At 51.9% G+C, this 10,528-nt stretch overlaps 1 protein-coding gene across 1 annotated transcript; it reads left to right on the forward strand.

Moving 5' to 3' along the window:
• The first annotated feature begins 2,797 nt into the window (after positions 1–2,797).
• SCN3B (sodium voltage-gated channel beta subunit 3) lies at positions 2,798–10,526 on the forward strand. Its single transcript, XM_050323124.1, has 6 exons — positions 2,798–2,982; positions 4,503–4,666; positions 6,133–6,358; positions 7,229–7,367; positions 7,844–7,941; positions 8,219–10,526. The coding sequence occupies exons 1-5, from the start codon at positions 2,928–2,930 to the stop codon at positions 7,905–7,907; spliced, it is 648 nt and encodes a 215-aa protein (XP_050179081.1). The 5' UTR covers positions 2,798–2,927; the 3' UTR covers positions 7,908–7,941; positions 8,219–10,526.
• Positions 10,527–10,528: the final 2 nt, after the last annotated feature.

A 10,528-nucleotide genomic window follows, 5' to 3' on the forward strand; every position in this document is an offset into this window, starting at 1 on the left:
CTGAATGCAAACGGTGTCTCTGAATGAGTGTGGAGAAGTTTTCTTGGAAAACAAAAGCCAGCACAGGTTGTGGCAGGTTAATAAACTACGGGCATTTATTTCAAATCACCTCTGGCCTTGTCTGTGGTACATGAAAGATGCTCTAGGTGAGGAATCACAGGTAAAGAATAAACTTCTCCAGAGCTGGAGAAAAGGGTGTGATCTCCCTGACCTGTAACTCCTCAGGTTAAAATCCACCCAAATCCAAGGCCAGTTTCACCTGAGGGTTTTTTTCACCTCAGGGCCCAATTTCCCTTCTTTAAATAGCTGCTACTACATTGGTCTAGCATGAAGTGCTTGGGGTTGATACCTGAGTGATTCTCATTGCTTTTTTAGGATGTTTGTTTGCCACTGCAATTCAGATTGCTTGGCAGGTGAGTTCTGGAGTGCCTGGGGTTAGAGGAGAGAAGGTTTCTGTTTGTACCTGGGGAGCAGCAGGGCAGGGCTGTGGTGAGGCAGGAGCAGAAAGGGTTGAAGGGTCAGTCCGTGGCTGTGCCCAAGTCAGTGTTGTAAAGCTGCTGCTTCCTCTTAATCCTCTTGGACCCTCTCTCTCCTCCCTGGCAGGATTCTCTGTAATAGATGTAATTAGAGCAGCAGTAGCACAAACAGTGCAGCTCTGCTGATCCCTGCCCTGTGCTTGCTGGCAGTGCTTCCTGGGAATACATGTGATTTCCATGGAACTTGGTGAAACAGGTGGTTGTCAAACTGGACAGTCAAGGACATTGTCCAGTAGTTCCTGTGCCCAAAAAACCCCACCATCAGCACTCATCCACCACACATGGGCTGGATTGTTCCAGAAGGGTTGGGAGCAAATCCTGTGGCTTTAACCTGCCCTTCCCTTTGTGGAGCTGTGAATATAGGGAGGTGCAGCAGGAGAAAATACTTCAGTGGCTACAGTGAACTACATCCTTCCATGGGCTCTGGCTATTGTGGCTGCTGTTTTGTCTTCCCGTGGAGAAAAGTCAGATTTTTAAGGTTTGGACATCCATGATGGATGGTTTCTAAGGGGCAATTGGGTTGCTGGCATCTGCAACTTGTCTGCAGCTATGTCTTCCTAGTCATACCTGCCTCCTGGAGATGCACTAAACAGGTGTTTTCTTTGAGAATTTTGCTGGTAGGAGAAGAAGAAAAGAAAGAAAAAGAAAGAAAGAAGAAAGGGAGGAAAGCAAGAAAGCCTGGGAGCAGAGGAGCGGTGAGTGAAACCCGACAGCCAGCATGTAGGGACTTTGTTCAGTCCCTGCTGGATATTTCAGGCTGCAAAGGTTTCAGGGCTCCCAGCCAGCCGTGGGTTGGAACAGGGCAGAGCAACCTGTGCTGTCAGCACAGTGAAGCAGAGCAAGGCATGAGGAGGATGTCCTTAGCTGGGAATTACTTGGAGCCGTCACAGGAGCCTGTGAAGGGTGACGTGGAGGCAGTGGCTGTGTGTGGCTACTGGCAGATGATGAATGCAGCCTGCTGATACAAACACAATTAGGTGATGTCTAGGAAAAGCGTTGGTTCTGTTCCGTGCCTGCTCTGCTCAAGGCTTTCTGCTGGCTGCAAGTGTCCCTGTTTGGGTGGGTCTGGCCATCTGCACTCTGAGTTTTGGCACTGCCATGTCGTTCCCCCGTGGGGTTGGCCAGGTTTAATTGTGCTGTGTATCGAGCTGCAGATGCTTTAAAAAGAGGGAGCACATTTAAAAAGCGCTTCATTTCCCCCTCTCTGTCCACTGTGACCTTCAGAGTCGGAGGAACCCTCCAGGGCACTGTGGCCCCGGTCCAAGGAGAGAAAGCCCAGCCTGCTGCTGGCATTAAACTCCCGGGAATCAGGCTGGAACATGAGGCGAGAGGATTTCCCAGTATTTCCAACTGTGACCTTCAGAGCTGTGCAAATGTCAGTATTAAACTTATTACAGCAGAGGCCTTTCTGTGACCCTGCATGGATAACTCCCTCCCTCAAACCCCCCCTTGGCTTTTTTTGTAGGCAGGACAGCGATGCTGGTATGTGGTCCTGAGCCACAGAGACAGGACAAGGAGAGATGGGTGCAAATTGCAATTTAGGTTGGGTGTTAGGGAGGAATTCCTTGCCGTGTGGTGGTGTGACAGGTTGTGTGGCAGGTTACCCAGGGAGGTTGTGGATGCCACATCCCTGCCAAGTGTTCAAAGCCAGGTTGGATGTTGGAGCAACCTGGTCTGGTGGAAGGTGTCCCTGCCCGTGGCAGGGGGTGGAAGTGGATGGTGTTTAAGGTCCATTCCGATAGGATTCTATGATTATGCCCCCCTCTAGCCAGGGAGAGAGGGAGGCAGCCCAGGGGGCTGTGGAGCCCCAGGGAGCGGGAGGAGCCCTGCACGCCCCGGGGCCGGGGGAGGTGGCCGCGCATGCCTGTGCCGGCCGTGCCCCCCGCCCGGGCTGCTCCAGCATCCTCGGCATCCTCCTCCCGCCCGGGATCCGCGCCCCGCATCCCGCGGGAACAAAGAGCGGCGGCCGCGCCCCGCTCGGGGCACCTGCTGCTGCTGCTGCTTCTGCTGCTGCTCCGCATCCTCCCGCATCCTCCCGCCTCCGCCCGCCAGCGCATCCTCCTCCCGCACCCGCGGCCCCGGCGCATCCTCCTCCCGCACCCGCGGCCCCGGCGCATCCTCCTCCCGCCGCGCCGGCCGCGCCCCGCGGAGCCCGGCGGAGCTGTCCGGCCCCGGGCTCTTCTGCCCGGCCCTGGGGCTCTGTCCGTGGTGCTGCCGCCCCCCTGAGCTCTCCCCTCTCCCGGAGCTTGGGGCCACCGCGATCCTCCGCCCGCGCCTCCCCAGCGCGCCCGCGGCTCCTGCTCGCCCGGCATCCTGTTGCGCCGGGGCCGCGGCGAGGAGCGGAGACACATCTCGAGAAGGAGCCTCTGGCCGGGCTGAGCACTCGGAACAATGGCTGCGCTGCCGCCGATGGTCTGGGCGTCCTCGCTCGTGCTGCTGCTCTGGGGTAGGTGCTTCCATTCCCACATCTGATGCTTGCCTCTCCTAGGATGCTGCTTTGAATTTCCTGGCAGGGTTCCCTTCACGCTGCTTTCCGAGCATCTTTTCCTTTATTTTTTTTTTTTTTTTTTTCCCCTTTTGTTTACGAGAGAAGGGAATTACGTTCGTGCAGAGTTGGTGTGAATGTGACGGAGTTGGTACGAGCAGAGAAAACACCTCGGTGCTGAGGAGACTCACGGCACAAAGCCATGTGCGTGTCCTCTGCTGCTTGCTGTTGTTTGGAAATTTGCAGTGCAATTTAGCATTTAGTTGCCTTCAGGGAGGGTGTGCAGGGCACGGAGCCGTGTGTTAGTGCTCAGTTTCCGTGCAGCCTGTACAAACTGGAGTGAATCAGTTTATTGGCAATTGCAGCTGCCACAAGGAAAGGGGGTTGGTCTTGCCAGTACGGCCACATTTTGATGTGCATGTCCCTCCAGCCCTGTGTGTTGGGTGTATGTCTGTGTGTCTCTGTGTGTGTGTGCATCTGATTGTGCTGGAATGAAGCATGATCCAGTAGCTTTTCCTTATTTCTCCCTGAAAGCTGGTGCTACTCATGGAGCTGGTAGTACGGGAGAACTGGAATCGGGCTGTTTCCAGGAATAGTTCCCAGGATCATACCATGCTCCAGAGAGTGGGTTAATGGTGTCTCAGAGGCTGGGGAGGAGGGAGCAGCCAGCAAAGTCAGCGTCTGGGCTCTGGAGACAGGCTTGGGCAGACAGAGCCCAGGATTGTTTAGCCCAGGGGACAAATGTCAGCAGGGATTTGGGCTGAGACGATTCCTGCTGAAACGATCCTTTCCTGCCCAAGTATGTGCTTTCACATGCAACGATTTTCCCCTCCTTTGCAAGAGCAGCAGCTGAGAGTTTCCAGCATTAGCACAGACCTGATTGGAAGCATTTTGAGCAGGAATGCATGTGAAATCGATAACTCCTCCCGCTGCCAAATTCACTCATGCCCAAACCCCTTGGTTCCCAGTACTGCCCAGGAAGCCCAGAGACAGGAAGGGTGGCAAATCCTCACGGATTCTGAACACACTGATGGATGGATTAAAGCACCCAGACCTTTTAACTTAGCACAAAGAGCGAGCTGTTCCTCCACACTGGAATTCTGGGCTTTCCCTCACCCCAGACTGTAATTGCTGCTGGAACAGGAGCATGCTCAGCATGCATGGGAGGGAATGAACAATGCCTGTAAAGTGGCATTAATTATGAGGGGAGAGATGAAAGTTGTGGCAAAGGAGGTGCTGGAGAGGTGAATCTGTGTGAAGTGATCAGCCTCTGTTAATTATTATGAATTATTAATATCTCAGGGAAGGAAGCTTGGTAAAATTTGACATTTGAGACCTAATCTGTTGTCAGATGGTGCTAGTAATGAATCAAACCATTTTCCATGGGGGATGATGATGTGAGCATAAATGCCAAGATGGGGATAACTGATGTCTCCCTAATCCTGTCTTAACACTACTTCTCTGCTGCTCCTTTCCCCCAGCTGGTGTTTGTTCTGCAGTCTGTGTTGAAGTCCCATCTGAGACAGAGGCTGTCCAAGGAACAGACATGAAGCTGCTCTGCATCTCCTGCATGAAGAGGGAAGAGGTCACGGCCAGCACAGTGGTGGAATGGTTCTACAGGCCCGAGGGGGGAAAGGATGAACCTGTATGTATGTTTTGGGAACTTGTTTTCATGGGTCTTGCTGTGAAACACAGCTCAGTGAACTCGTGTGGGAGAAGCCAAGAGGTATTTGTGAGAGTGTGAGTTTGTCCTGGGGCAGGAAGGGAAGGAGAGAGACCCAGGTATGAACAAAAGATAAGAACAAAAGCTTTCTGCCACATTCTGATTCCAAATCTGTAGAAATGCCCCACGGGCTGCTTTCATATCATGGCAGAGAGACAAGCTTGGGGTTCAGCTCTGAGCCGCAGGTCTTCACAACTTCTGCAGCATTTTCACCCAGCACCAATTTGGAGCAGCAACTAAAGTGTCTTTTCCTTTGCTTAGCCCATTTTCACACTTGGGCACAGCATGAACCCGTGGCAGGAAAAGCCAGAATCTGTTCCTGAGTTCAAACACTTGGGTCATGGATACGTGAATGACGATTTCCAGTTCATTCCTTCCATACCTCAAGTCCAGTATCTTAAGGATATCAGGAAGGGGAAGCAGAAGTATGGAGTGAAAGTTGGTACCCTTGGCCAGGTCTGAATGCCTTCTGAATCCCAAAGCTGTTATTTTGGAGGGCAAATTGGCCTCCAAGAAAAGTGCAGGACAGGATTTACTTTATTTTGCCTCAGAGAAAGCAATGTGATCCTGACTGGGAGAGGGTCTCTGGGGCTTGTTTTGGATCTCTGTTGGGAAAAGGTAAAATCAATTTTCAGAGTGAATCAAAATGGAAATTGTGCAGATGGGGGAGCAACTGGGATGCAAGAAAGAGAAATGAAGAACAAGGTAAAGCTGAGTGCACATTTCTTTCTAGCTATTTCATCTGCATATGGAACATTAGATCAGTGGCTGCATTTCATCTTGATTGAGCAGGGCCAGGCAAGATGACAAATATTCTCCTTCTGTCTGAGAACTAAAGGGACCACATTAAGGTAGTGGGGATGGGGATTCACTTTCAGGGTGATGTATTTACCAGTGGCAACCCAAAGAATGCCAGTAGAAGTGAGCTGGGACAGGCAGTGGGGACTGTGGTCAGCCAGAATATCCCACTGTCATATTTATCCTTCATCTCAGCCCAATATCCCAGGGCTTCCCGAAAACAACTGTTTGTCTTTGCTGTAAATGTTCCGTGGTTCTTTCTCAAGATGATCTTACATGCAGTGGCTGACAGGCACAGAGACTACAGGATCCTGGTTTTCAGTTCCATTGCTGGTTTTTTTGTCTCACTGTCCACCTGTGCCAGGGATTTTCTGTGCCTCAGTGTTTCTGCCTGTGTGCTGGAGACACCAGTTTCCTGACAATTCCATTTTCTGCCTTTTCTGAAGTCGCCTTATATTTTGAAGTAAAGGATGATGGAATATGAATAGCTGCTGTTACTAAGGGAGCCCAGAACATCCATGGGTGTAGCCGGAGGGGGATGCTGTTCCTGTCAGCGATCAACCAGAGTTCCCTCTCACATTCCCTCGCAGATCTACGAGTACAGGAAAACCAACCACGAATTTCCGAGCCGCTTCAGTGGTCGGATCCAGTGGAACGGGAGCAAAGACATGCAGGACGTGTCCATCACCGTGGTGAACGTGACCCTGAACGACTCCGGCATCTACACCTGTAACATCACCCGCGAGTTCGAGTTCGAGATCCACCGGCCCCTCTTCACCAGCTCCCGGCTGATCCACCTCACCGTGGTGGAGGAGGGTAGGAGGGGCTGGCAGGGGAGTGTGTTGTGCTGCCACTGGGCTGGGGGTGTTGCCCTCCAGGGATGGGGTTTGGCACGGCACGGCAGGAGAGGGTGGTGATCGTGCCTGCCCTTGCCAAGCAGCGCGCAGGGTTCAGCAGGACGGACCTGCCCGCTCTTTGCTGGCTGTGGGGGAGCCACAATCAGCCTGGCAGGCCGGGGCACAGCTGGGCACAGCTGGGTGGGCGGGAGCAGAGGTTCCCAGCTCCTCCTGTGGCGGCTCTGGGATGCTACAGCACCGCCCTCCCCAGGCAGCCGCAGCGTCTCCTCGCAGCCGCCCCCTCCCTGCTGGATCCACTCATTCTCCATTTTGATATCCCTCTCTTGCTTCCACCCTTCTTCCCTCTCTAGTGCTCCTCTGTTCCTCTTGGGTTTGCTTGGTTTAACCTAGAAAACAGTGGGAATTCTGCTCTTCTTTCAGGGAGGGGAGGGAGCTTTTAGCCCTCCTTCTTTTCTGGCTGTGGGTTCCCCTCCCTCTTCCCCACAAACATCTCCGTGTTTGGATCCCAAGTAGCACCAGCGAGTAGGACACAGGGGAGGAAACAGAGCGTGAGGATGAGACAGGCCAAGGGTGAGCAATCCGTGTGGATGTGGAGGTGGCACAGAACGTGAGGAACACGCCAGGCTGTGCCTGTCTGATCCCACTGGAGACACCTGGGGGGATTGCTGCTGCTGGCAGCCTCTCCTGGTCCCTCTCTTATACCCCCTCACAGCGTAGGGGCACCTGGATATCTCTAGCAAGGTGGGTTAGGAGGGGTGACACGAGGGTGGGAAGTGTCCTTGGAGCTGCTGTGCTTCCACGATCAGAGATTGTTTCATTCCCTTCACAGCTGGAGAAGACTTCACCTCTGTCATCTCAGAAATCATGATGTATATTCTGCTGGTCTTCCTCACCCTGTGGCTGCTGATAGAAATGGTCTACTGCTACAGGAAAGTCTCCAAGGCAGAGGAGGCTGCCCAGGAAAACGCGTAAGTGTGGAATCTCTGGAGATCCCACTTGTTTTGCCAGGGTTCTTCAGGTGTCCCAGGCCAGACCAGACTGCAGGAAAACTGAGCCTTGCTGTTGCATGGTTTAGTTGGTGTCCAAAATCCTCGGAATGTTTAGGAGTACCAAGAGACACTTCCACAGTGCAGGTGGGGAGTGCAGTGGACTGCATGGAGATGCTCTCCTGGAGGAGCTGGCTTCATACTGGCCCATTCCCATCTTTCTCCACACTTGGCATGGGTAAGGGTGCTCTTTGTACATGATAGGGAGGCTGTATGTGTGGGATTTTCCAGCAGGAAAGACTCTGTGTTAGCTCCTGACTATGCCAAGGGGAGTTCCCTGCCACGAGCATCTTCCACAGGTGACGTTTGTCACCTCAGAGATACCTCCAGGTGAATGGGCCCAAACTACCCACTGTAGCACTCGAGGTCATGCTTTCCTCCTTCCCTTCCAACTACAGGACAGACTATCTTGCGATTCCATCAGAAAACAAGGAAAACTGTGCTGTGCCTGTGGAGGAATAGCAGGAGAGGAGACAGCAGAATGAACGGCACCAAGGTAGGGGACGGGGAAACTCCGTCACTGCTTGTGTGTGTGTCCACCTTGCAGCCTCCCTGCAGTGAGTTGGGTGGTGTAAGGGCTGGAGAGAAGGTGGATGGGAGACTCCTGGAGCGTGGCTGTGCTGCTCCTCTGGACCTTGGAAACAACACAGGTGTCTTTAGGCGGTGGGTGCAGTCACACTGCTTTAAACCCCAAACCAGCACACACAGTGTAGGATGGAATTACACCTCCCTTGCCCATTCCCGAGGTCCAAGAGGGCTTCTCTCCCTTGCAGGGGCTCTGAAGACAGAAGGACCACGACGTGCCAGCCAGGTTTGAGGGGAGCTCTGCGCCGCCGGGAGGAAACGCGGGGAAGTGTAAATTCTCTTCCGTTTGCCTTGGACTCTGTACAGCCTTGACTCTTTGGTCTCATGACTCCATCCTGAGCTGCCAGCCCATTGCTAAAGGACTCTTCTGTTGAAGCATGCTGAGCAAAAGGCACAGGGGTGTGGGCAGCACGGCTCCTTCCCGAGTTTCAGTTCCATCATCACCTCAATGGCTTTGTAAATGTTACGTGTCATTCCTTAGCTGCTGCCACCACCACCCTTTATTTGCTGAATATGCCAGTTCTCCATTGCAGAGGTAAAGGGTATGGATGTCGTGTCACTCTGACCTGCAGGACTGGGGATGAGGGCATTTTAGGGTGATGTTCCACCACGTATTGCAGACTCAGCAGTCTTACTGGTGTTAAAACAGGAAGAATTCAATTAATTAGTTGCTTGGTAAATCGATCTGGACTTTGAGCTGCCCATGCACAGGCAGAGTAGGGTGGGACTGTAATGCACTAAAACAGTTAAAAATATATAGTGGGAAGGATGGGCCCCTGGGCCTGGAATTGAGAACAGATCCTGAAATATTCCTGCTTTGGGAGGCAGGGTGATGTAAGAATGAGAATCCCCTGTGTCCCCCCTTTCATTTAGCAAGTGTCAGTATTCTCAGCTCCTTCCATCTGCCTTGCACAGCAGGTTTTACTCCTGGAGTGCACAGACACACAGTGGTAGGAGTAACCTGTGGAGCCACGTCCTGCAACAGCAACCAGGCAAGTAGGACAAGGTATGGGATCCACCTCCTTCTGGGAAACCCAGGGAAGGAAGGCAGCCTCATGCAAGAGAAATAACCAGGAGGCAAAGCCCTCACAGGAGGAGGACAGCACCTTATAAAATGGTTGTAAATTTTAAACTAACAGTTCTCTCACGCTACAGCACAGCACCATCTAGAGGGACAGACAGAAAACACCCGTTTTTCCCAGTTAGTCCTAATTCTTTCTTTCGTGGTAATTACTCATTGGTTTGAATTGTCAGCATTCATCCTAAATGACGCCCTGCTGCCCAGGGATCTCGCTGTAAAGTCCATCTTTCCTATGCAAACTTACCTTTTCAGAGGGTTAAGCAGAGTAAAATTCGTTTTCTGGCCTCCCATGTAGATCAGCTGAGCTCAGCAACTGGGACTGGAAGGGGTGAAAAAGGTAGGAACGCTGGCCAGGGTGGAACTGTACCTTAAAGTGGGAGAGGTTTGGTTTTGTCCTATGGCAGATGTTGTTACATCCCTACTGCAATGGAGCCTGTACTGCTTGCTAGAGTTGACAAATTTTGCTACACTGATGCTTCCAAGTAGTTCCAAAGTGCTTGTGACTCCAGGCATGCTTCCCACCTATGGAATTCCCTCTGCTTTGTTCTGCTGCTTTTTATGTGTTTGCTAAAAATCACGGAAATTACTCCATTTGTAAGTCAGGCCCAGGCCAGATTTCTAACTGGCAGTTGTTCAAAAATCCTTCTTTTTTTTTAGAGTGGGTGTCTAGTAAAATACTACAGTGCAGTAGGATTGCTCCCAAATCCAGAGCCAAGTCTGGCAACTGGAGTACACTTTCCACTTGTAGTCTGGGCACCAGTTCCCTAAAACCTCATATCCAAAAGGTGGGGGGAAAGCAGCCCCTCTTTGAGTTCAGCTGGATGTTATCATTTTCCCTACAATGATTTGCCTGGCATAATCCCAACTCCAAACCCACAGCAACAGAGGAGGGAGTAGATTGCAACTCCAGAGTTTCCAGCACTGACCACGGCACTGAGCCCACGGTTATATTTTTTTTTTTTAGGTAAGGTCACAAAAGTTCTCTCCCACTTCAGCTCTGCTCCTCAGCCCCTGTGAAGCACTGAAAGCCCTCTGGTTGAGTCAAAAAAAAAAAAAAAAAGGAGTAAACTAAGAACTTCTTGAGAGCTACCTCAGGTGGTAAAGAAGGGCCATCCCCTCGTCCTGCACCTCCCTGTATATCCCACACGCATCTCCCGGAGATGCCTTTTTTTTGGGGAAAATATCTTTCACTTTTCCAGCTCCTGCAGACAGATGTGGTGTTGCAGGCAGGAGAAAACGGTGTGCAAAGTTTTGCTGGAGAATCTCACGGGGGAAAACAAGAGTTAACAACTGAAAAATCAGGGGGGTTTTCAAGGCTGGTGGTACAGGTTGGTCGCTGCAAAGACTCTCTGTATTCGGACACGACAGGAGAGACTCCAGAACAGGCAGGATAATAAAGAGAACAAAGACTCACACT

The sequence above is a fragment of the Myiozetetes cayanensis genome, unplaced genomic scaffold, assembly GCF_022539395.1.
Source record: "Myiozetetes cayanensis isolate MyiCay16 unplaced genomic scaffold, myiCay2020 scf29, whole genome shotgun sequence".
Lineage (NCBI taxonomy): Eukaryota > Metazoa > Chordata > Aves > Passeriformes > Tyrannidae > Myiozetetes > Myiozetetes cayanensis.

Bases quoted from the DNA above. Each gene is read 5' to 3' on its own strand.
- SCN3B (XM_050323124.1), top strand. From the start codon at position 2,928: ATGGCTGCGCTGCCGCCGATGGTCTGGGCGTCCTCGCTCGTGCTGCTG. The intron at 4,667-6,132 runs GTATGTATGTTT...ATTCCCTCGCAG, and splicing joins AGGGGGGAAAGGATGAACCT to ATCTACGAGTACAGGAAAAC. The intron at 7,368-7,843 runs GTAAGTGTGGAA...TTCCAACTACAG, and splicing joins GAGGCTGCCCAGGAAAACGC to GACAGACTATCTTGCGATTC.